Here is a 27,297-nt window from a genome sequence, read left to right as displayed (position 1 = left end):
GCCCCCAAAAGTGTTCAGAAAAACGGAACTTTATAACTTAACTAACAATATGTCGCTCGTCTCACTAAAATAGTTGTACATAGTAAATATACAGTATTTTACAGTATACTTGAGTTTGAGAACAATCCAGCAAGGCATGTGCAATAATTACATTTATGTATTCACAGATCAATTTATTCAGAGATAAAGTATTTCATGCTCTCAAGAGTTCAAATACTTTCTCTTGTTAAGAAGCACAAGAAAGTGTTCTATTAAATCATAATGTTTTACAAACATATAAAAAAGCAGCTGGCAAACATTTGGCCCTTCTTCTGCTGCGAGACATGGGTGTTACTCAACATTGTGTGTTTATGGGTCTGCTGTGGCGTGGACACTTAGACTTAGTTTTGACACTGTGAAGTGAAGGTGTCAAGGGTCATATCAGCTGTCCAGCTCAAAGTCTGTCTCGCCATAGAGGTCAGTACAGGGGGAATATTTCTGTCGTGAGAACTTCAGACAGAGAGTGTCTCCCACCTCGTTCATATGGTGAAGCACCTGAGGACAAAAGAAAAGTCTCAGAATGTGTGTTTTATTTAAATAAAAGGAAAAAAAAGTCTGTGAATACTGAGAAAAGATAATGAAAAAAGTGAATGTTGGTAAATTTCTACATCTGTACTGTGTGTATACCTGGTCCAGCATGGCTCTGGTGTGTGCTGCAGACACACAGAAACGAGCTCGGGCTTCTGTAATCGGCGTGGCTGGAAAGCCGACTACCACTACACCAATTTTCCTCTGCAGCATTTCTCGTGAGAAAGCCCTATGCAGAGACAGAAAAACAGAACTACCAGTTTTTACATAGAAGACAAAAGATTGTAGTTTTTGCAAGTTTCAAGTAAAGGTTTCTCTGACTCAGTGCAGTCACCTCTAATGTTTGTTATCAGGTGATATTCTTTTAAAGTCACTGACTTTACGTTTCCTGAACAATAAGTGGCACTAGGATTTTTTCTTGTGATGATATCTTTTCATAATTACAAAACTTTAGGGCAAAATTTCACCTCTCACCAACAACAGTGTCACTATGAGCTTGTAAAGTTGCTGGTGCTGGTGTGAATCACCGCACCTGTGTCTGTACAGTGTCACTGTCTCACTATCTACAAAATGCAATCAAAATTACCTACCAGTACAAAACTGAACAATCTTCTTTTATTTATTTTTTTTAAATTTCACATTTTATGGTCTGAAGCCTCCAAAATGTGCAGTGACACCAAGAGCCACATCAGAATGAGAAAGCATTAGCTGCTTAGCCTCAGCAATCATGAGAAATGCTGCTGCTCCTCGCCTTTCCAAAACCTTAATTATGCAATTTGGATATGTGGTATGAATGACATCATAATTTCTGCAAAATATGATGAATTAAATCAAAACACATAACTTACAATTTTGAAAACAATATAAACTTGTCTGACTTTTACCGTGGTGAGGTCAAGTAGTAAATGATCCCTAACTTTGTGAGAAAGTGGACAGTTTGGAGAGTTCAGATCATAAAAATATGTTTTGGAAAATATTTGGTGAATCTGACACAGCAATGTAAAGACAAAAAAAACCTTTTGTATGTATAAAATGTTTTGTGTGTATTAAATTATATTGATGCATCCATTTAGCCCTATAACACATAATAGTGTGTACACCACACTGATGATGCTGCTGCAAAAACTCAAGCCAGCACCAGCATCATCTTTATGTCACAACATGGTATATGAACATATGTAGATTGAACACATATTTAATTGTACAATATTTAATAACAGTACAGTGAATATCAGACTGTTACTCTTCATAAAATTGTCTTTAAAATGTGTCTTAAAAATTCAAATAAAACCAACCTTGGAATTAAGTTAGAAATGCATGTTTTGATAAATAATCTTTAAGGCCAAAACTGGTAAAAACTATTATACTTTACATTACTAACGCCCATTAAAATAATTACTCCTAACTAATTATGTATTATTTTATTGAACCCATCATTGCTAGTGTACTACTGTAATCACACACTACAGACGCTTCTGATTATAGCAATTGCTGAATGGTTTGGACTTTTCATGCGTATTAATAGTGATGAGCATTGAAAGACACTCTATACCCAACTGATTATACCTGAGTGGCTGAAGCAGACCTGAGTTATACATAACCAGTACCTGATGTTTCCTCCTAAATGGTCACAGATACCAGTCTACACCACTGATTCATGGAAACTTTGAGAGTGCAATATTAGCAGCTATTCAAATCACTGAGAGATGATACACAGTGACCTGGCCAGAAATTGCTTGTGACAACAAGGGCCAATGAAGTTAACACTTATAGCTTCAAAATTAGGTAATGCATAATTAACATGACAATATCCACACTCTACTCCAAAAGAGGAAAATGTATCTGTCAGTACTGTGCCAATGTGATGAGAGTTTAAGTGTACTTACACCACTTTGCCTGGCATGTAGAGTAGGACTGGAACCACAGGTGATTCATCATGGCCGTAGATGATGAAGCCCATCTTCTTCAGTCTGGCCCTGAAGTATCTTGTGTTCTCTGCCAGTTGGCGGATCCGTCTAATACCTACCATTAAAACAAGGACACCACCAGATGTACATAAGTGAGACTCACTGCTTTTTTGCATATTTCCGCTGGCCCCTGCCGAAAGGGACATCACCTGTCAGTAGTAGCTAATGTAGTGTATGCTCCGTGGAGGGCTATCGCATCCTGAGTCCTGCACCTCCATCTGGGCCATTCCAGCCTACACTATGATTACAACTCAGCTGCAGCAGCAGATGGTTCAGTTTTGTCCGCCTGACGGCATGGTGTACGCACTTGCATGTTGCCAAAATGAGGGCTGGCAAATTGGATACGATGGATTTCGCACAAAATGAGTGACTCTGGGTTGCCATTGGAGCGTAGCCATAACTAAAACGGAATACAAATCATGCTTAAGTATTGCATGTATTTCATATAAATGTATTAGAAAAAAAATCAAAGGCAGCAGAGGCGGAGCACTCTGCTAACCCCCTGTGTGCCCTAACGATGTGAATCACTGGGGAGCCAGGTTGCTCCGTGGCTGCAGCAGAGTTTGGCATGGCCCAGCCTTGGAACACAGCTCTGTTTCCCTCTGATTACCTGGGAACAGATTGGCAGTTCTTTCAAAGGGATGTAAGAGAGCACTTTAAATCCCTTATCTCAGCAGAGAGAGAGAGCGAAGGAAAAAAAATAACAACATAACATTCGGGCATCTGCCAAAAAGCACAGGCCCCATTTTGTAAATTGTTCCTCTCTGCAAAGAGAGAGGGCATGGAGGTCAAAAACATGCTGCCAGACACAGGAACCATAGGTGGTAGGTGAGAATTTGTGGATGTTGCTGTCTGTCGGAGGTTTTCCCTATTTAAGAGCTGTTGCCACCAGTGTGCCTTAAAGTGCGAAATTCTACATTTGAGAGAAAGATAAGGGAGGCAGAGCAAGACTGAGAAGAAGATGAATAAAAACAAACATGGCATATACACTAAGATCATTTCACGTTTCTTGCCGCAGTGTGCATTTATAGTGTTTTGATGTTTTGAAAGACTGCAGTGTTCCCTTCCCTCTATAAGACAGGTCAAAACTCATTTCTCCACAACAGCTATTTCATTGGGCTACGTCAGACACAAGGCATGTCTGGTTCAGAGCCAGATGAGGAAGTTACTCATCTCTGCATGAAAGTACGATACACCTCAGCCGCCAACAGAACAACATACCAGGCTTTAGACCTTGGAGTGATTAAACCATTACAGCACTCTATGATAGACATGTTCTGTAATTTTGCATGATGCTGCATGGCAGTTTTATTTGCTTATTTTCCTGTTGCTTAGGCTTGTTGTTGCTCCTCAACTCTAACCTTTGCCCTTGGTGTGAATTTCCAGAGTCACTACTCTAATGCTACAACCACTATATGTGTACTTACTCTACTCCCACCACTACTGAAGCTACAACCATGATAGCTCAAGAAGAGTTGCTCTGGCGGTAGTGCGGCTGGTCTGGTAATGACTACTTCCCTGCCCTAGTGTCTGATGCCCTTAAAGAAGAAACTTCTCAGAGGTACATGGTTCCTCACAACACACATGAAAATGATTTCCTCCACGTTAAGGTCACGTGTGCTCAGTGTCCCCCCTCTTTCTACCACTGCAGACCCCAGTAATTGCTACCACATTTTCTGACCAAGCAGCTGTTTGTCTTTCCCTGCAGGTCTGGAGTAACTCCTAATGTTAACATTGGTACTGTCCTCTGGATTTGGTTTGCTATTGTTACCATAAAAATTATATAGGTGTAACATTTTTTATAAGACAGACATAATATTTGTCTGAGCAGAGAACATCAAGTTTGACGTGTATATGGATAATGAGACTGAGATTGAGAGTGACATTCACTGGAAGGAGCTCTAGTGCGCTGACATACTCACCTTCCGAATTCCCGTCTATTCCCATGATGCACTTCATTGCCCGTATGATCTGCTCAGTGACAGGAGGAGACATGGCCGAGGCGTATACTCCACTATGTGAATGGCTGCGCAGGTAGTTCACCAGCTCCTGTAATATAGGATACGGATAATCAACACATTTACCTCACACAATATGTTCACAATTTATTTTTGATCATAAATAGGAAAAAAATATTGATTGTGTGCCTGATGTGTATTTACAGAAATAAACTTTTGATTTCATATCTTCTGTGAAAGAAGTGAGGCCCTGCACTTTTCCTCTAGGACCACTAGAGAGAGCTCATGCACAGGCAACACCTGAGAATCAATTAAAATACCTCAAGTCATTTCTCTGTCACCATGACTATCTGGCATTGACTGTAAAATAGCTCTGGATGCTTTCCTGCTCTCCGCTCTGAGGGAGCCAGAGCACTAATTTGAGAAAGAACCGATGCTGAAATGAGCCAGAATGAGGACTGTCATGCTCATTATTCCTAAATGTCAGCAAGAGATTAATTCTGCTTGTGGTTGTCAAGAGAAGAGCAAGATTTCAAGAAACTGATTCAGCCACGGGTCCCTGGAGCATGTGTGTGTAAGTGGTCTGAGGTTGGAGCGGGCCTGGAGCTGTGATGGGCTGCTGCTCGGTGGCTGAGCGGTGGCCAGCGGGTGCAGGGTGATGATACGTAGCCGGAGATGCTGTCTGGCCACCGTTTCCACTCACCGCCATCTGTCCCTGCTGGGCGGTGGCTGTGGCTTCCTCACACACATACAGTAAGGGGAAGGGATTTTAGGGGAAATGCTCAAAAGTCAGAGCCCTGAAACAACCTGACATCTGTTTTCATTTAAGGCAGGGGATTTTCACCGCTTTAGGGCCCCGCAGGATTTTGGTGCAACCAAGATAAACCAGTTAAGAGAACATGTCCGAAATCCATCTCACGTCTGGGGCGTGGAGTGACAGCTCAGAGTGTTTTCCGCAGCCACATGGCGGTCGCAGTACTGATGTGGCGATACGTGTCCACAATGCCACAGAATAGGAGCAGTGCTAGCGCAGCACACACACACTTGGTCCTTACATGGATATATTTGATAACCCAATTTAAATGCCATCCCAGCTTTTGAATAAAGGGATGATGAACAAAACCTCCTCCATGCAAGGTTGAAGTGAATTAGAAGGAGCTTGGAGTATATTCACTGCTGTATTTATTTTTGGTACACTCATAAAATAGCTATAACATGACTGTTTTCCAGAACACATCTGCAGTCTTTTGTCGGGCAACGCAAATCCATTTAATGTAGGATTTGGGAGATTTCACCACAACAACAAATCTAAAGGCTTTCTCTCTTTTCCTGCCTGTTTCTTTCAGGAGTTTACTACTGCCAGCTGTCAAATCAGGCAGAGTGTTCATACTTCAAACATTATCATGCTTGTTAAAGGCCATCCTGTTAAATCTGGAGCACAGTTCCGACGCCTGCCACAAGAAGGGGCTGGCCCTATGCCAGCTTTACCTTCTTATTATGGCAGAGCGGGGCTGAGCCAACATAAGGGAAGGGCAGGAAGGGTCCCACTCTGAATACCTAATTCAAACAACATGGCCGTTTCCTCTGTTGCTTTCTAATCAACTGCCACAAAACCGGTGTGGTTATGTACTAAAGTGTACTTTTTAATGGAGTAAAAAGGAATTACAAAGGCCCAGAGTCACAGCCTGGTGAACATTTGTTGGACACATGAGAGCTTCAAGGGAGAGATGTGATGGAGTGTGTATGGTTAAAAAGCATACATCTTGAAAAACAGACCTGGATAAATTTGTTTTTAAACACACTTTTCATGGTGTGTTCTAACCTGCTTTCGAGCCAAATAGGTTAATGTTGTTACACAATTGTTGCCAGGCTGTTTAAACACTGACCGGAAAGTATCACAAAGTCATCTTTTTTTATTTGGTTTCCTGAGACTGGCAACTTACCCAAGGCTATCGGAATTGTTTCAGTGGGATTAATCCCACCTACATATTGTACATCTTGACCCTGTTCAGGTCCAGGAGAATTACTTTTAATGAGCAGCATAGCAACCAGACTAGTTTCTGTCTGACAGGAGAATCAACAGGTCGACGCAGTGTTAACAAGTTAAGTCTCTTACGTGTGTACTATGAAGTGGTGATATGAAGGGAAATGAAAACAGTGATGATGGATGGTGTTATAATTTAAAACAGGCAGAGTTGTTAGGTGTAACATTGCTCTGCTGTTGTAGTTTAAAAAAGGAATACTAAGCAACTACACTGCCTCTTCTATCAGCTGTTGTGCTGTTGCATCAAGACAGTGTATACTGTGTGTATATTGGGAAAGTCATGCTGTGACTTTCCCAGTAGTGTTCTCACTAAGGGCCTTTATTACATGTTAAATCCACAGATATATAACTTGATTTTAGAAAAAAAACTACTACTAATAAAAAGGGAGTGTAGATATTTGGATATGTTCATTGAGACAAAAGTCTATTAATATTAACTTCAAATGAAACTGAATGAAGAGAAAACTGAAACAGAGAATCCAAAGATGGACAGGAACCTTTTTCCCTGCAATGTAGCCTCCAGCAGCCCCAAAGCTCTTGGTGAAGGTGCCCATCATCACATCCACATCAGCTGGGTTCACATCAAACAGCTCGGTCACGCCCCTCCCTGTAGGTCCCACTGCTCCAATGCTGTGGGCCTCATCGAGGTACAGATACGCTTTATATTTTTTCTTCAGAGCGATGATCTCAGGAAGTCGCACCACTGAGCCCTCCATGCTAATGACAAAGAATCGCACAAAAGAGGAATAAAAGTTACAACAAGAAAAAACATGGACACACACATTTAATCAACTGTTAACGAAACTCTTAAAGTGATTACTGTTAAAAGGAAAATAAGCTGACCTCGACCTCACTTCATCAACTGCGCAGCATCTGTACATCTGTAATTCTATATTACATAATCTCACATACTTCAATCTTCCAAGAATCTTTTTGCTGGCCTCTTTCGTTTTACTCCCACCTCTCTCCAATCTCTTCCTCCCCTCTGATGCAAGCCTTTTAAGGCTACAAATGGACAGCATGAGTGAATATACGGCAGGAGAAATGGAGCAATCCCAGACCTGCTATCCTTACTACGGCTGAGAATGTCTGCAGTCCAAATGACATAAGACAGGGTTTCACCAGGACCCGTGTGGACATCAAAGGCAGGCTCAGGATAATGCTAAAGCATGCTTACTCTTTATCCGAGCCTTTTGATGTTACTGGAGAGGCGATAGATGGAGCATTAGTTCTTTCAGTGCTGTACCGAGAGGCGGCATCTCGCTTATATCTGAGCCAGACATTAGACATTATTGCCTGATAAAGCCTGTTTGATGATGTGCAATTAAGTTGTCTCTCAAATTACCAGGATGGTTGTGAAACTAATTACTATATTACTACCAACGGATGGCCATGTTCAAGATTTTCCTCTTTGATTGATTAGAGGGTTGTCATAAAACAATTAATTAATTGATTAAATGTGTTGATGAAAAACGACATGTTTACCAAAAGCACTATAGATATGTTATTTTTTTAGATCAGAAATGCAACTGAGGGCAAAAAGAGGCAAGAGAGGGGAAGAGAAAATGCCTGTGATAAACAGTTGGAGCTGGGGGTGTAGCCAAGTCAATCTCTGTGGCTCTATTTGGCCTTGATTTGGAGCTAATGAGCAGATGGAAAGGGTCACTAAGACTCAGGATAGCTCACTGCCAGGAGAGACACACAATACCTTTCTCCTCTCTCCAGTAATCAAACGGTACCCAACCATGCGCACACACACACACACACACACACACACACACACACACGCACACGCACACACGCACACACGCACACACGCACACACGCACACACACGCACACACGCACACGCGCACACACACTCGCGCTATCCAATATTCAAGGGTAGAAAGGGAAGCAATTGAAACAGGGACCCTCACAGGGACTGCTAAACACAGACAGAAAGCTCTCCTCAGGTTACAAATTAAGATTCCTACCTGAGCAGAGTCTGAATCTGGCTCTACAAACCTGTGCTTAAGACCACTTTGAAGCCTGTACTTAAAAAGATTGATACAACAAATCTGCTGACCCAAGATATGTGTCTGTGAGTAATATGTCTGTGTGTTGTATAATAGCTGGCAGCTGACCTATAGATGCCTTCCACCATGATGAGGATCTTCCTCCAGGGCCTGTGGGTCCGAGGCTGCCCTGAGCAAACCGCCTCCCTTAGCATCTTCTCCAGACTGTGCATGTCTGACAGAAACACACACACAGACACATACAAAAACAGACAGCAACCCAAAAAATATTATTAAGAGAAAGACAAAGCTTATAACACACAGTGATGTTCAGAATAGTCTGTGCTATAAAAACACACAACAAACAGGAAATAACTGCTGCCTGATGCTCATGAACACCTGCAAAGTCTGTATCAGAGAGGATTACTAACTGAGCAAAACATGAGTTTGGCCAAAGGTTTCCTCACTGCCGTCTGCATGGTTGCATAAAATTCTGTCTTAATGATCATTGTCTTTTGCTTCACCAGCAGATGGCAGTATTGAATGACTTTAGCTAATAGGGAGCATTATTCAAAGTATGACTGCAATCCAACCATTTCCAGCTGAGCAGCAAGTAAACCTGTCATAGCCAATACTCTGTCATAGATGATTGATAAGTCTGCTGCTGCACAACAGGTTTAGTAAAGAGGCAACAGATGCTCATCTGATAAAAATTACTTCCTGAAGCTCAGCAGTGCACAATGCATCTAATGTTACCAGTCTCAACAATAAGGAAACTGGAGGAATCTACAGTGGCTTGCTGTGTGCACAGATGAGAATAGGGAAAGGATTATTTCACAGTTAAGCGCTGATTTAAGATAAGCCACAGCCTGATGAGATATTATATGATGGTGATGAGGAGGATGGTATTATGCTTCCTCAAGTGAAGCATGCATGGTATGATATCCATACAATTATCTTATCTTTGCACTGACCTCCACTATGCAAAAATGTGACTAGCTTCATTAAACAAAAGCCTAACCTTCCAACAGAGACATTTTATCATTTAAAAGAAAAAGAATGCAAACCTCCAAACGAAGCACCCTTTATCTACAGTACAACCATTTGAAGTATTATCAACAGACTACTCTGACAATGCTAGACTGGACTGACCAGTTTATCGACTCTTTGGTATGCTAATTCCATCTCCAGACAAGACTGGCCACTTAACATGTCAAGCATGTCAAATATACATAAGGGGACTCAGAAATTTTAGATGGGGGTTTCATCAATAAGTATCACTACAAAACATTACTTTATGTTTTTGCTAGGCTAACTGGTATAACCCGCTTTGTAAATATTGGCTTAGTACTAATAAAAGAGTGTCTGGTGAAGGAGGTATAGAGGCAGGGAGGGGTCAGCTGCTTAGGTGCCTGAGGGCTCTTTGCCTTTAGACTAGCCTCTGGGGTCTGCTTGGAGGACCCATAACTGACTCTGCTTGTACCTGTCAGGACACATTTGCTGCTAGAGGACTGGCTCATTTGTCCTTACTCCTGAAAAAGCAGAGGAGATTCCTAATGTAAGCTAAATGAACAGTGTATCACATGCTTAATAATGCTCTCGTATTGACACTATGTAATTTGACAATATAATAGAGGACAGATATTTTAAGTAAGATGACGTTTTCATACAAATAAACTTCTGTTTTGCTGCTCTGCTGCTGATGGATAAACACGGCCGTGACAGTGAACTGAACCCATTGCATTAAAGCTTTTACATTTGCTGCTCTAAACACAGAATGTTAAGTAGGTCGTTCCTAAGGCAAATCCTGTACTGCACAGAAAGTAATGTGTTTTTTTTCACAGCACTGATAGTTTGGAAAGAACACAAGAAAAACCGGATAGGGTGAGCAATGGTGGCTGTACAAACAGAAACTCACACAGGTTTAAGTCATGCTTCACTGCTTATTGCATTAGTATTGTTATCGGTCAAAATCGCTATGGCTCATTCTCAGATGAAATAGCAAGTGGACTTACTGTTGTGTTTGAACACCCGGATGGTTGCCCCTGAGAGTCTAGCCCCTAAGATAAGAGAGGTGTGATTGACCTCATCACTCAGTATCAAACAGCCCTAGAAATCAGCAAAGAGAAAAAAACATTAGCCATTTTTCCCTAAGAAAGCTTTTAAATTACAATGTAAAAGCTGAAGCATATGTAGCTGCATTAAATAATAACAACAACAAAACAACCCAAAAAACTTAAAGAGTCCTCCACCAATTTAGCATCAGAGTCTTGTAACTTTGTCAGACTCACAATAGACAAAACAAGGATCAAAATCAAGCAGCAGAACTAGAGATATTGTCTCTTTATCGCATGCATTTTCTTCCTTGTCAAAACCTGGCACCTACACTACCCATTGCAACTTGACAGGATTCACTTGACTTTACAGATTCAGGTGTCATGTTACTAGTGGCTAATGTAGCCTCAGGCTGCTATCCTTGAGCAGAAATGAGGAGTGAGCTACAGAGATTGGGTAACCTCACTTCTTTCTAACTTTATTGTCATTTTCAAATTTGTAGATTTCAGCCCCAACCCACACTGACTCAAGTGACACCACTGCACCATGCAGCTCCCTCTGGAGGCACAAAAGTCTTTATACATTTTAACACAATGCAGCAATACCACCAAATACCTGTAAACAGACAATGATGTGCAAAGTTGGTGGAGTTTCCCTTTAAAATATGTATACATACAGTACATTGACATGAAAATGACATCTGCATAGATGGTGTATGATCATGTTCTAGATACAGTGGGTCAATTAAATGCTATCTTGGGACAGGAGAAAATAATTAGCTTCTAAAGTGAACCCCTTATAGTGATCACAATATATGGATGGGAATCAGAACAGTACCTTCTACCAACTTATTTTATCATTTGAGAGATTGTTACTTTTTAATGTATTTCAACATATCTTTTTGCTTTTTTCCTGCAGCCTTGTGGAATGTACTGTATCTTAGTCACCGCTCTAAAATGGATCCACTGGACCAATTACATGTCAGCCCGCCCCCAACCACAGCTCAGTCACAGTCACCTATGTCTTGGTCCTCTATGTGCTAAATTGGTTGTATGTACTCTATATGTAAATCTGCTTTCACCTGTTTTATGTCTGATGAAGTTTTGACCAATGCAAACATCTCAATTTTATTAATGAAGAGAACAATCCTTCACATTAGGTACAAATCAGCATGCAAATTAATTCAGCCGTTCCACGAAATTCTCTCCAGTGCATTAGCATATTTAACATGGAAGCTCTAAGCATTTGACTGCATTAGTTTGAATGAACTCTTGTAGAGGGTATGTTGACACCCTCTCACTGACAGATACCCTCAGTTTGGCCTGAGGTCCAGCTGGCCTAGTCCCTGGTCTACCAGCAGCTGTCACTCTAATGTAGCTCTGCCTTCACAGCAAGGCCAGTCCTGGCACTGCCTGTCCCTGTAGGATAGAGTTGGCAGTATGGGTTGACCCTCAGCCCCTCCAGGGTTACTGCGGGGGCTGCAGCCTAAGGGGCTGCTGCACCTCTTGAGCTGCATAAATGACCCCACTCTCATCACTTAAACAGTCAACCTACCCTTCTTCCTGTCCAGTCCAATCACAGATATTCATGCTGTGTGTTGCCCCTGGTAACCCATGGCCGTCTGTGTGAGCTAGGCTTGTGTGGCGACAGGCCGGAGTAATCATACCCTTGAGTGGCGCTCTTAACAAAACCTGCCCTTCCTTGTCTATTTGTCTGAAAGCGCTATGTATGCCCAGAGCCTCAACCTCCTGGCTACTGAAATGTTTAATTATGATTTTAATTAACGGGAGTGGGTCGGGAGCTGTTCGCAGTTGAGTTTACTTGACTGTTATTCATTAATTTAGGCCATATGCAAGAGAAGAACAAAAGCTAGGCTAACTAAATTAATTTCTACTTCCCCGTGAAACTTGTTCCCTTATACAGTTGGATTTCCTTTGCATGCTGTGTGGCATTCAGTGTGTTAAAACACGTACCTTGCCCACAAGTGCTGGAATGTTCATTGAGTTGGTGGCAAAACCCATCCCAAAAGTCATGGAGGACTCTACTCTCAGGAAATTAGCCACTAGTTGCTCCAGCTCTTCGTGGATGTCGAGGTTACCTATATGACAAAAATCACAAAAGGTAACTCACCGTGACAAGAACACTGTTCCTGTCTGTTTATCTGGTAGTCCTTGAATCTTGAGAGTTTTCTGGTCGTAGTCACGCAGTCACAAGTTTTAACAGACATTGATGCTTCCTGATATAATGCAGACTGGGGGGCAAAAGCCTGGACCAGCAGCACTCACAGTATCAGTGCCTCTCACTGTCTGGGGATTTGAAGAGATTTATAAAGATTCAAGATGTGATAAATGTGTAATTCTGTGCAACTACCCAAGGTCTAAAATATGTCTGCAGCACATTTTGGGACAGAGGCAGTTGCTTATAACACACTCTGACAGGCGGGGACCAGAATTCATTTAGCAAATTGATCAGATTGTAATCTGCCACCTGACAAGGTGTTTTTCTATTTTGTGCAATAAATGCAGGATTTTCGGGTATCTCAGGGATGCTTTCTGTACTGCCCTTGTGGTTAGCTGATAAAAAAACAAAGAATTACTGTTATAATTGTGAGCTACAGCGGGAGAGGCAAGCAGTGAAAGGTTCATATATAATGTATTTCATTTCAGCTGGCTCCGGGTGAAGTTATATGGTAGTAATATATCATAACATTAGTTCAATACATTTTAATAAACTGTTCTTACTACAGTAAGAAAATATTCTATACTTCCAATTCACTAGTGATACAATTAATGACTGCTAACGACTAATACTGTATATCACAATATATCACTTAATTCTAAGATAAAATTGTCAACATCATTGCAGATATAAAAAAAGATCAGGGAAAACATGTCTATTTATATCTACTCATAGCCAGTTCTTTAAAAAAGGTTGAAAACATACATTCATTAATTTACCATCAACCCTAACCCTAACCCATTAATAATGTAAACAAAAACAAAAGTCATCCACATAAGGAAATGGTGCATTAATTGCCTATACACTGCATACTAATCATTACAATCAAACTCAATAACAATCAGTAACCACAGTGGGCAGGCATTAGAGAGTTCAAACAGACTCAATGTTTCAGGAAGGACTGGAAAATGGATATTGAGTGATGTGTATAAAAACCTAATGCAGTGAAGCAACTCTGTCTTTATGGTGTTTCTCATTCGGTGCTTTCCATCAGGCCTTGCACCAAGTCAAATCGATTCATACATTTCCTCAGCCACCCAGGCTCGCAGCCCCTGCTGGCATGTGCAGCTTTTTTTAATCAGACTGCACTGATATTTGCTTTCTTTAAAGAACATTTTACATTGCTGTGGCTTCACAGGCATGTCCTGCCTCCTTATTGATATGCTAACCTGATATTGCTGCTCTGGGTCTGGATGCTCTTCAGGTAAGCGAGAGCAGAGGCTTTATTAGATTTCAACCACTTTGCTTACTTGAGTTAACTGAAATAAAATATACCTACACTGTCACATGCATCTCATAAAACCTGCTCCTACCTATCCTCTGAATTACCACGGTCACCCTCCTGTCACCACAATCATCAAAGCTATATGACTTTTCCCAAGGTTGAAGAGTCTCACAGTGATGGGAAAATAAAGATTGTCTTAGCAAATCACCAAGCTACTTTTGTTCTTTCATTGTAAACCTATGACTGAGGTTTTTTCTTTTACAACAAGACTATAATAAAAACCCACTTCAAAGAGTTAATAATTTCTATCACTAACTTCAACTGCAGTCTCATCAGACAAGTTCAGAATTCATGGCTTAGTTTTAACATGTAAACATGCCTAAGAGCTCTATCAGATAAGTATATTATTATACACATGGCTGTGAAACACCCACTGCTGTTTGCTTCGTAGCCACACTTAATATATCTTGGTAATTTGTCATTCATTTGAATGCATGACATCATTATCTAATTTACTGTATGTTAATGATTGCAAGAAAAGCGGTAACAGTGAGCTGTCCATTTATACAAATCCATGAATGTTTGACATGTCTGTTTATTCACAGGGCGTGCTTTCAGTGCACTTTGTATCTACTTTGACATGCCCATTCAATAACATAATCTGGGGGGGAAAAATTCTAACTGCACTTACATACATTTAGTAGTTATGGGAAAATGAATTAGAATTTTGAGTCACTTTATAATCTGAACTTTTAACTTTTGAACTGGAACATTTTAAAAGGAACTGTGCATTCCAAATAGGTATCTTTCATCTTAAGAGGACTTCAGAGGCACAGACAAGAGTGAAGTATGAAAGGAGATTTTTGTTCTGAATAAATTTAGTGCTTTGAGTAAATTCAATAAAAAACGCATCCAGGAAATTTTGATTTTGAAGATTCAAATGAAAAAAGTCTGTATTACCAATACAAATCCCTGCATGTGAACTAAAGCGTTGGTGATATTGGCATCTGTGCTGCTACAGAGACACTGGGGTCTTTAATAATTGATGCTTGATAAGGTCTCATGGGAGAAATGCTTGTTATTCCTTAACCCTGTCAGTGAGCCATTTGAAACACAGATTACAAACTCTGTGGAAAACAGTTCAATTTTGAAAGAGAAATAAACATATAAATAAATCACATAAATGAATAATGGATAGTGTGGAGGAGCATGGGGTTCTTGCACTTTGACAAACATACATATAACTATTAATCACATGCCCTTTAATTCCTCTGGTTTTCTCTGGTCTTGTCAAACTGCTGATATCATGCAACACTATGCAGCAACTCGGCCTCCTCAGAACCTGCTCACCTTAGCCTGCTCTCAGTAGATATTCAGCACGGTGCTGTCAGAAGTGCCATAAACCACACATCACTGACAGAGAGAAAATAAACTACTTTCCTCAAGAAGACTTTGCGGAACACGTGACCTGCTCAGTGAGCTCCGATATGTTTACTCATCAGCACTAGGCTGATGTCCAATCATCAGATTTCACTACAACACCATTGGGATGCAGGAACATGAGATCCTGGCATACGTCGCCCACTTCGACACCATCAGAAACCGGGTTGAAGTTCAGAGGATAAAACAGCGTTCAAAATTCATCTGAAGCCACGGATCCACTTTCTGATCCTTGCTGCTCTAACACTTCCATCACACATATTCCTTTTGCATCCAGACTAATGTCCAGGGTGTTTCATAATGTTACATTTCACTATGATATCATTTCCCAACAGCTCAGTGTGGATCAGTGTGTAATGATCTCAGCTTATCCTCAGATTTTACATAATTTAACAAAGGGGGAATAATTCATATTACATTGCAGCCACTGAAAGATAATTAAACATGCAGGCCGTGTAATTTAAGAGAAAGATAATAAATGATGGCATATGTGATGAGGGAGATGGAATATCATTTCCAGTTTGATATTCGACCTATACAGGGTCTGACACAGACTTTTAAAAGATGCACATCTAAGAAATGTGAAACACTGTAAGACAAAGTAAAAGGGACACCGCCATACAGCTGAGTGCCCTAGTTGTCAATAGGACAACTACCACACATTTCTTTTATCTTTACAACTGAACATTGAGCACAAACTTACCTATTTCCTGCCTTGTGCTGCAAACCCCCACCCCATACTGGTGCACTTTGTCTGCCACAGTTTTCAAGAAATCAGCGTTGTTCTCAGCAAAACCAAGGTAGTTGTAGGAGCCCATGTTGATGACACTGTGTATTGTCTTCCCGGTTAATCTGCAGGCATGTAAACATTAGGAAATACCTTTAGCCTTTCTATTTTTTTCCTACACGCATTCAGAGAATTAATTACATGGTATAAAAAGCAATCAACATTCAATTAAATGCAATAGCTAATTATAAACTTGTTAAATAATCAGTGGAATTCTATTCATGAGAAGTGCAATTATAGCAATGTTTTTTTAAGGGGGACACCAGTGAGTGACTGCAGTAGAATTTGTTATTCCTATTTCCTTGGATCGTATGAAGAACATAATCAAATATACAAGTACAAGAACATATGTGACTTCATATAAATTTAAAATAAACTGGAAAAAGAATGATGCAGTGAATATAGTAGCATCCAAAATACATTTCTCAGGTACAGACAAGAGTGTGCGTCAGTATCAATGTTTTAAATGTTGCTCCATTTCATCAGTTGACCTAGTTCTCGTCAAAGCTCATGCAAACCTGTAAACCACTACAAAACCTATCTGCATGTCTCTTTACCCATTCACCACACTTTACCACAAAAGACAAACTGACTACTCCTTTTCCACTGTTTTCCCCAGGCACATTAAACCTCTTTAAACATGTAATCCATGCTACCCCTCTTCCCTGATTCATAATGCCATATCCCCTCCCCATGGCTCTGTTCATATTCCTATTCATATGATATTCCATGACCATGCTGCACAGAGGCATCTCAACTGTGGCCCAAAAACTGGCATATTGATGACACATACCGACAGACTGAATTGTCTAGCTCTCCTAATCTATCAAAGCTTGTATTACCTGAACGTCCAGTTGTAGTCATCAGAAACTCTCTCCATAAGGTCAAAGACAGGTCCTGGCAGGCTGCATATGGGACGGTTCCAGTTGTCTCGTACTCTCATGTACAAGTTTCGAGTGTAGAAGTTCTCAAAATCTTGATAAAGTGGTATGAAATCCTTTAAGCAGAGACAAATAAGCCAGGAGAAGGGCATTAAAGTGTGTTGTTTTAAGTGGGTTGCTGATAAAACTATAGGGACAATAAAAAGCAGGAAATGGGGCTTTCTGGTTACATTAAAAGGTCTCCAAGGACTAAAACAAAGAACATCCCTGATTAGACAACAGATTTCAAAAGACCGGCACATTAAAAGGGAATTAAATGTAAAGCCTACAACATGTAAAGCCTACAACATAACATAGTATATCTTTTACAGTATGTCAAATTGTTATATAGAGATGAAATTCCTTAACGTCTGGAATGATTGTGGTATTAAAAACCAAAGGACTCACATTGCACATTCTTTATAGTATGAGACTGTTTTGTGTGCTCTGGCTCCAACATAAATATGTAAAATAAATCTTGTTGCATGTTGAACCTGAAGTTATAGAGATTAAAGGCCTTTTCGCCCACATTCTCAAAGTAGTTTTTACATGTAATTAGGAGCTCTTCCATAAAAAATAGACCATATTGTATAGTCCAAGAATGTGCAGGTGTTCATTGTATTGTGTCCTCCTCTGACTACAGTATAGAGGAGACTTCAAACCACATTTCTGTTATCTTGGGGGGATAATTACATCTACTGTAGCCTTTATACATATATGGTAATTATTATTAATATGATAATTATTCAAAAAATGAACCCCTAAGAGCAGTGTTAACAATGCTGTTGTCTGATCCAATGTAGCCACCACCCATGAGAGAGCCCTCATACAGTAAAACTTTCCATCCCTTGACTTCATAAGTGACTGTTCTCAGACAGAGTGAGAAAACTGCCTGTTTATCCCTGCTTGAAATTGCTTTATTGTTTCTGCCTGTACTGCCTTACCAAAATGGCAACAAAAACTTTGTCACAGCTTTACTTGCTTTGATTCAAGCAGTGCAGAACAAATCATTACCACAAACTTATAATATCTTAAGTTCAAGTTTTGGATTCAAGCACTTAAAACGATGGCAACACAATGGCTCCTTATGTGGCAATGCTCAGACCTTGTCTAGAATTTGAAGCACAGTAACAAAGAAGGAACTTGAATCCTCTGAGATTTAATTAGGTCTTCAGCAGATATTCTCAGTGGTGTCCTGTCTCACCCATGGCAACATTACAGTGCAGAGGAACACGAATAAAGAAGGCAGAGGGAGAGCTTAAGAGCAAAAATTGAAATAATTAGGGGTAAACAAAACGTGTTGACACCCAAGGCATGCATGCTCCTCTATTCCAACTGTCTGTGTGTGCATGTGCGTGTGCTGCATTATATGTGTATGCCTACAATATGCACATGACTGTGATGATTGGATGTTTTACCTTCTGTTCCACTCTTTCCTGGGCAACATGGCACTTCTCTAAGCCCACAGCTCTGAGGAGGTCTCTGAGGTAGCCAAACAGGGTGACAATACCAAATCCCAGGTATGTCATCACAGCCACGTACATTGGCGCCTGTTCAAAGGACTCCAGCCTGTGCTGCCTGGAGGCGACTCCACTCCCTGGAACATATTTCTATACAACAACAGGCCCACATAAGCTGTCTTACATTGCAAATGAGACAAGATAAAAACAATACCATTTGAATAAAAGTGGCTCGATTTCAAACAAATACTTGTAATAACACTAATTAACCTGGATTAAAATGAGAGTCTGGTGCACTGACTTGACTGAAGTATAAACAAACAGCACAGATATTATAGTTAGTAGTTGTGTTAAATTAAATGAATGCTGCAGAAAAGGTTGTCATATTACACTGTTAACATTCAAACAATAGGCCCATTTCCCAGGAGACATTTTAGGCTTGTCAGAGCAGAAAAAGCACAAGTGTTAGAAAAACATAATGTTGGCTCTGTTTAATTTGTCCCAGTGTGTGTGTGTCCCAGTAAGTCCTGATATTGTGCACTAACAGTGAGTGATGGGGGCCAAACTCACAACCCACAGTCCTCCTTCAGTGCAAAAATGTATTTAAAAGTTTATCTGAAACTTCAAGCTTCAGCCATCAAATGAGTCGAATCAAGTTTTTCAATGTAAAATGTCCCACTTTTTGTTACTATACTTCCACCACAACTCAACAGGGAAACACTGTTTTAGGAAACACAAAGAGGGAATTTGAAGCTAAAGAGACTGTAAATGTGGCCGACATCCACTTGACACATGACTAACTCAGACTGCTGAAGCCTCATATAAACCCTACAGATAAACCTTTAAATGCATTTTTGCACAAAATGACTGTGTGAACACACTGTGGATTTTGCCTACCATCGCTTCTACTGAATGCGCCTTTGAAGAGGATCTTTTTAATAGCCAGTATGAAAAAGAGGAATGATTACAGTGAGGAAAACCTCTTTCAGAGTTCATATGGTCACCTGACAGACTTGAAAAACTGTGAACCCATCCTTTAAGAAATTATGTTTATTGGAAAGCTGTTTCCCTTGCTGTCATCACACTTGATTGGGACATTTCTAACCAAACTGTTGGGTAAATGCAGCCGTCAGTTATTACATAACAAATGGCAACAATATTTGGCTTTCAACAGAGCTTCAGTTCCTTACATTTCCTAATCATTGTTTTCATTTTTGACATTCCTGCACTGGTTTCAAAGAGCTAACGCTAACCATCTGTTTTATGAAAGATTGATTGTTGCATGATTTAATAACATTTATGGTTCTCATGAAGGTTTTTTTTTCTGTCCATCTGGAGCAAAATAAATACGCACTGCCTGCACAATAAAAAATATGTTAATCATTTCTGAAGTTAGGACTGTTTTGTACTCAAGAAAAATATGAACTATTACTATTACAAAATACATTAGTTTAGTTTTGACCATTAAAGAGATGTCACTTCCGACTGCCATTTTTGTTTGTTTTTTGGTTTATAAGTAGCATAACAGCGTCGACAGCAAATAAAAAAGTCTATGAAGTGCAGCAGACGGGACATTAATTAATTCAGTTGTGCAGAAGGGCCTTTTAGAAATGTGGAAATATCTTTAAGCAGCGGTGAGTATTTTTGAACCAACCAACGGCTGTGATTTATCTGTTAGCCTCATGGATGTAGCCATGAAGAATGTTAGCTAACCCATCATTTGAGTCTGAAACAAGTAACAATATTTTAAACACAAAATCATTTGTTGGACTAGTTCGAGGAAATACAGATATAAATCGTTATTGCAGCTACTTATGTTGGGTAGTAAAATTGTATGTTAAAAAATGAATTTACCATATTGACAAATAAACAACAAATAGCGTCGTAGCCTCAAGCCAGAATGAGCCAGGTGATTTGCAAAGGTAAACTAATGTCTACTGCATTCAAATAAAAATGACAAATAGGCTAGAAACGTTCAAAGTAAAAGTTAAACAAAATCACAAAACACATGACAGCACCTTCCTCACCTAGCCAAGAGAACCTGTTTTAAGGGCGGGGTCGCTCATTTATGGCTGTTTACATATAGTGTCTCTAATGGAGGAACTGTTACAGTTAACTAATCACCAAACACCGACAGTATAGGCTAAGAAATAGTATATTTGAAAATGTGTATCAGCTTTGCCGAAATAGCATTACAAAACCAGTTCCACAGTAAGTGCTAAAATTAGTGCTGATACAGGAAATTGCAATTTACAAACATGTTTACTTCAATATACACTGAGCAAGTGTATCTTCAGTAGGGGATTGTATTTATTGTGCAGATTTGTAGTGGTTTATATACAGTCTGTGAGACCGTCTCCATGGGTTACAAAGTTTGCCTACGTCACTGAGCTCGTTTCAGGTAAACACACCTTATAAAATACATCTGCACAGATTCAAGTCTATCTCTCCGATAAAGTGCTTAAATAAGAAATATACCTGACTCCAGCACAGTAAAACAGGCGCACTTACGGTGCATGATTTGTTGCACATTACTTTTTTGCACGTAAATGTGAAACCATCCATTCGCTGTCAGACATACCTCACTCCTGTGATAGCCATTTTTCTTGACATCTTCACATTTCAGTCCATTCTGGTTTGAATTTGGTTTTAAGTTGCCGTCAGCAGCTGTTCTTGCCATATTCCTTAAGGCACAGACAGCAGCGACTGTCTCCTCTGTTTGACTGTCAGGTAAGACAACCGCGGTGCTTCACTGAAGTTACAACTTACTTCCTCCTTTCTGTTGCTTCGGGTCAGCCTCTAATTGTCTAAGCATTGCTTGCGTTTTAAGCTTCCCTAAAAAAAACCGATCACATGTCATTATCTGATTGTTTCGGTATGTGTCTCTTCTTCTTTGACACGGAAATGAAAGTACTTGCGTTGTGATCAGAAACTGTTTCACACACGTTCTACTATACAGTCTTAAAATTAAGCTTATTTTCCTTTTAATCTCTTTTCCATTTTTACTCAACTACATTTCTTATACTACTTGTTAACTCATGGATTATTTTACTTTCAAAACATATGCTTTTATAAAATATGATGCCTTGTTGTACAACTACCAACATCTATAGAATTAAGTTCAGTGATCAGTATTACTACAACAGTAAAATGCTTCTTGCGGATTAACCCATTAACAATTCAATAATATAATACATAATAATAAATCACTCACAGGAGCCCTTTTCCTGCGTAACAACTTATTGTACCATTGATACTTCATGCAAATTTTGTTAATATTACTGTGCTTTCACTTGTACAAGTTTTCAATGTAGGACTTTTAATTCTAATGGAGTATTTTTACATTGAGATATTGCTTTTCTTACTCTTCCACTGTAAAATAGAAAATCTCCGTACAGTGAAACTGTACTCCAATTACTTTGAGTTCATATTGTAATTTTCCCTCCTAAACTTAAATTAATCTGCACTTAAAAATGAGTGCAGACTGTAGAAAACCAGTTAAACTCATGGTTAAAATTTCTTATATACAGTCTATGGTTAAAATGCAGATAATCTGTCAGTCTTGTTGAGAAACAGTAGCACTACACACCACAATGCATCAGCAGCAACATAGACAGTTTAATACTTACAGTAATCTGATTACAAAATGACACTTATAGTCCTTAGAGTCACATTACAGATGGTTTTAACTTATGCAGTGACATTCAGATCACACGGTTAAGACAGAAGAGATCTCAGTTTTGTACTAATTTGACATAATTACTCAAAATTGAGCCATACATTAAGTGGGGAATATGGATAAAATTCCCTATAAAGGTATAAACATGTTAATATAATATTTCATTATAATATATATATATATATATTGTGCTATAGCAACATCTCTGGAAACTCCATTGAGAAAAAAAACCCAGACAGGGATGTCTGTTTTTGACAAATCCAGCAAATTATATACCTGACAGGTAATCATTTCTAAAAATCCAATATCACTATGCAGCAGTCCTGGTCATTGATTTGCAATGTTGCCCACTATGGCCTAATACAGCCAGAGATATTAAAGGTATATGGTATAGCAATATGTCTGAGAGTTGCCAATTTTATGTTGTCTCATACTACAAATTGTCATATTCCCCGACCCTTACATTGATATTGATAATGTGGTACTTGTTATTGACATAAAACCTGTCCTGATGCTTGTACAGGTTAGAGGTCAGACTCAGCCACATCTGGAGCTTGGGTGGTGTCATTGTCTTGCACAGGGACTCCCACAGAAGACAGATGCTACTAGCATGGGGGCTTGAACTCCTGCCCACTCTGCTATACTGCCCCAAATGTTCAGTAAGTAATAAGGAACTTTTATTGGGTACATGTTGCCAAATAGATAATGTCTCGGATTACAGCTTTAAGCAGTAATGTGTAACAACCCAGCTCAGCCTAATGATAAACATTACATCCCCTTCTGCTACTGTGGCATTGCTTTTGCAGGCACATAGACATACAGTACCAGTAATTTGCAGTCACTGCAGTTAGTCTTTTAAGGTGATGATTAACCAAAGTGCCATAAATCAGACACATGGTTATTGGTATGGGTCAAATCAAAATAGCATTGTAAACTTGCTTCTCTATGCAGGCTACCGTCAATTTCGGTGTCTGCCTGCATTGTTGAGATTTTCCCTTCAGGGAAAAACAAAGAGACTTTGTTGGTAAAAGTTCAACGCCTACTCAGTGGTCTTGTGGTGCACTTAGTTTGTGGGTGCACAGTATATCAGAGCATGTTTGGTGTTGTGACAGTGAGTGTAATAAAAGTTTTTCTACATATTTACATTGAACTGTTACTGTTCTGAAGAGGTTGTCTCTTTGAGGGTGTGCACAAGCAGAATACGGGAAGCAGCAGACAGTCCAGCTGGAATGCAAATGCATGTCTGAACATTATACCCTTAGATTAGGAAATAATTAGATGACAGTATCTGCTATACACTTTTTACTCTCTATTGCGATATTCTACTGCTATGTGTTTAGACATGGTGCACATTTGATTAAGAACTGCAATATATGATATTTTAGAGTCTGTCTGATATCTTTTGTCTCTTTGTCAGTTAAACACAAATCACGTATTACTATAGGTAGGAGACTCTATCCTTCATTCACCATTTGACAGACATTATTTCCTCCTTTACCACCCCACTAGAGTCGGAAATTGTGCTGTCTCTTTGACATGTATCTAGAGTTCCTAAAAGGTGCAGTGTGGTGTAGAAGGTGTGGTATTTATTGGCATCTAGCAGAATGGAATTGGCAGAAATGAAATACAATATTCATAAGTATTTTTTAATTAATGTACAATCAGCTGAACATCAGAATTGTACTTAGAATGAGCCCTACATAGGGAGTGGGTCCTCTTCCACAGATCCTACCATGTTGTACCGCCCTGTGTCTACAGTAGCCCAGGACAGACAAACCAAACGCTGGCTCTAGAGAATGCCTTTTGCGTTCAATGTGATTTTCGCAGCTACCACAAGTTCTCACACACTTGGGATGGAGAAGGGGAGGGGTGTTAAGTCGGTTGAACTCTGCGACCTCACTGCTAGATGCCACTAAATCTTACACACTGGTCCTTTAAGTCTTCATTTAAATTGCAAAGCTGTAAGAATCTGACTTTCTTTGCATGCACTGTTTGATGTTTTGGCTGAAAGCATTCAGGCCCTGTGGGATGACACGTGTCATCTGCCATCACTTCAGAGCTGCCTTCACTTCACACTAACTGATGAGGGTTGGTGTTGTCTCATAACTCAAGACCCTTGTAAGGAAGGGCGGTAGGGGTGACGCAGGCTGATACTTGCATGTGGGTAAACTGGAAATGCTGACAGAGGAGTGCTGGGAGATCATGGGCATTGTAGTTTCAGTGAAACAGAGAGAAAAGGGCAAATAGTTGGTTTGCATCCAGCTATTACAGAGAGAGTGATTGAATGTAGGGTAGCATACCACAGTCTTAGTAAATTAAAGGTATCCACAGCTCTCACCTCCTCTTAGCTTGGAGTCTTGAATGGAGCTGTCACGGCTGCTGGTGCCTCCCTGCCTTCACTACAGGATTGCTTTCTACCAGGGGGACCAGATGTAACCTACATCTGTCAGGCTTCATTAGCTATGTCAATCTGGATAGCACTGTTCATTTTAGCTTCACAATTTTTTTAAATTCAGTTTGCACATTCAGGCAGTTATGATTTTCACTGTGAAGTCTGCTGCACTGAACTTTTCATCATACTTCATCATTCTGCTGAACATACTGTTGTTGTTAGTTTGACTAAAGTTAGTCAGTCTTTATGGAAGATCATAAAATTAGGCTCATCGCTGCAGGGAAATTCTCCATTTTACACTTCAACAAGCATCTTTCATGTTTTCAGTGCAACTGAAGGTTGGGCTTCATTTCTTCGCTTGAAATGTATCCTTTTTTATATTGATTGATGTTTTAATTTCCTAACAGGATTGATCCCTGTATTTCTAACCCCAGCTTCTCTTCTCCGCATTTAAAATTATTAGATGCAGTTTTCCTTTTTAAGATGTGATGAGGGAAATTATTTTGAAGCTTCCATGAAAGAGATTTCGTACCTTGAATACTGATGAATGGTGAGACGGTGTATATAGGGAATGAGTTGCCCACAGAGCTCAGTGGGACATCATACTCTACATTGCTTTCATGTGAATGTCATGTAAAATGGGCTATCCTTAAATACATAATGAATACTAATCCATATTTGATCCGCTTTCATGTTTTTAATAGACATATACACACAATTTTGCCTGCTTGAGTAATTGTTTATTTTTCTTATGGATTTTAATCTTCTTTATGGCTGTGTTAATGTCTGTGTTTTGGATGAAAAAGAAGGTATATATGAAAATATTCTGTAGAGTTCAGCATGCTCTCACTATTGTAAGGTTTTTGATGAGCTATGGAGAGTCCCTCCACCTAGTGGCAGTGCAGGGAACAGCAGCCCAGTCTACAATTACACACACAACCCTACTCCATATCCTCCATCCATGTTTTTCCGATAATGAAATAAATCCGAAGGTATTTCAGAAGCTCGGACAAACTTCATAGTCTCTCTTAAATCATCCAAATGGTCTTCTTGTTTCTGTACATCCCACAAGTTACCATGTTCCACAAAATATGAAAGCTTCCCAAATCTTTTCATACAAATTATATGTAATTTTTTCATTGACATACACTGAGCCATATTCTTTATGCAAGTCCTCACACTACATCTTTTTGTTTTCTTCCAATGAAGTCCTAACAAGAATTTTGCTTGCAGTATGCACTGAATTTGAATGTTCCCTTTTGCCAAGGAAGATCAGGAGGATACAGCCCCAAAAGAATAGCCTTAGGTTGCATGGACGCCCTTATAGACAGAAGGTTACAAATCATCTCCCCCCAAAAAGGTTCTTATCTTGTTGCATTCCCATACGCAGTGTGTAAATATTCCTTGTAGAAGGTTACACTAAAGGTCTGGGATATTATATTTGAATTTGTCTAAGTGAGTGTGCATCAACCAGTTTTACTGAAGAAGTTTAAGGCTAGTATTCGCTGTTTTTACTTGGGCTTCTGTGGAGGGCTCACACTATTCCTCAGTTGATATTTCGACATTTAGATCCCCCTTCCAAGCCTCAAGTGTTGACTCTGAGGTTACTGTGGAACCTGATATAAGCCAGTTATACATCAATGAAATGAAACCCCTGTCATTAATTTCTCCAAAGGCAAAAGTTCTGGTTTCAACAATGAGTGCTGCATACAGTAAATAAAACTTTTCCTTGGGATGCTGTGTCTAGGTGAGAATTCCTTGAATGTCATTAAGACATTCCCTGTGTAAAGATCCTGAATTATCCTGAGCCCATTTTTAGCCCATGGTTGGAAGCCTGTATCAGATTTACCTGTTACAAATAAAACATTTCCCCACACTGGATCAAAACCAGCTGGGAAGCCTGATACACACAGTTTTTCACATCAAACCACACACTGATTATGTTGCCTACTATGGGGTTGAGGGTATATTTCATCCGAGTGGAGTTTAGATACATTTGTGAAGGGGTGTTGATCCATCCACACTGTGAACCCTGTTGAAAAGTTAAAGATTATTGCTCCCAGCTGTGTTGCTCAGTAATATCATTGGACGTTTGGGCGTAAAGCCCCCCTCTATCAACTGGGAGATATATAAGTGAAAGGCAAATTTAAGGGTGCATTGCATTCCATGTGAACTTTGTAAAAAGGTTTGTCATCATTGAAAATATATAGGTCAGTGGCTTCATGGGAATGTTATGAAACAGGTAAATACATTTTAGCGATATGTCTATTTTTAGTATATTTATCCTTCTTATAAGAGAAGAACGTAAGAACATCCAACAGTACAGTAGACTGTACTACATACCACGTGGTAGGTTCATAATTAATAGATGCCATTTTGTTTAATTGTCGGGCATGTATTATTATTCTGTTCCTCTTCCTCATTGAGTATCATAACTGAAGATTTTAAAGCATTTATTTTATAACCAGAGATATTCCCAAAATAGCTTATAAGTTCTAATAGAGCAGGGATAGAGGAATCTAAGCTTTTTTTAAAAAACAAATGATATCATCTGCAAAAAGTGCAATTC

General features: G+C 39.6%; 1 protein-coding gene across 1 annotated transcript; it reads right to left on the bottom strand.

The window, feature by feature from the left end:
- Positions 1-299: 299 nt before the first annotated feature.
- sptlc3 (serine palmitoyltransferase, long chain base subunit 3) lies at positions 300-21,337 on the bottom strand. The gene is made up of 12 exons (XM_062430616.1): positions 21,239-21,337; positions 18,616-18,807; positions 17,120-17,274; positions 16,194-16,342; positions 12,561-12,685; positions 10,548-10,641; positions 8,662-8,767; positions 7,034-7,253; positions 4,457-4,583; positions 2,454-2,589; positions 667-796; positions 300-534 (listed from the first exon to the last, which is right to left on the bottom strand). Exons 1-12 carry the CDS (start codon positions 21,335-21,337, stop codon positions 421-423), a joined length of 1,647 nt encoding a protein of 548 aa, XP_062286600.1. The 3' UTR covers positions 300-420.
- Between the last annotated feature and the right edge of the window lie 5,960 nt (positions 21,338-27,297).

This window comes from Scomber scombrus, chromosome 12 (assembly GCF_963691925.1).
Source record: "Scomber scombrus chromosome 12, fScoSco1.1, whole genome shotgun sequence".
NCBI classification, from domain to species: domain Eukaryota; kingdom Metazoa; phylum Chordata; class Actinopteri; order Scombriformes; family Scombridae; genus Scomber; species Scomber scombrus.
The sequence above is the reverse complement of the archived record's forward strand: the minus strand, read 5'-3'. Positions and strand labels throughout refer to the sequence as shown.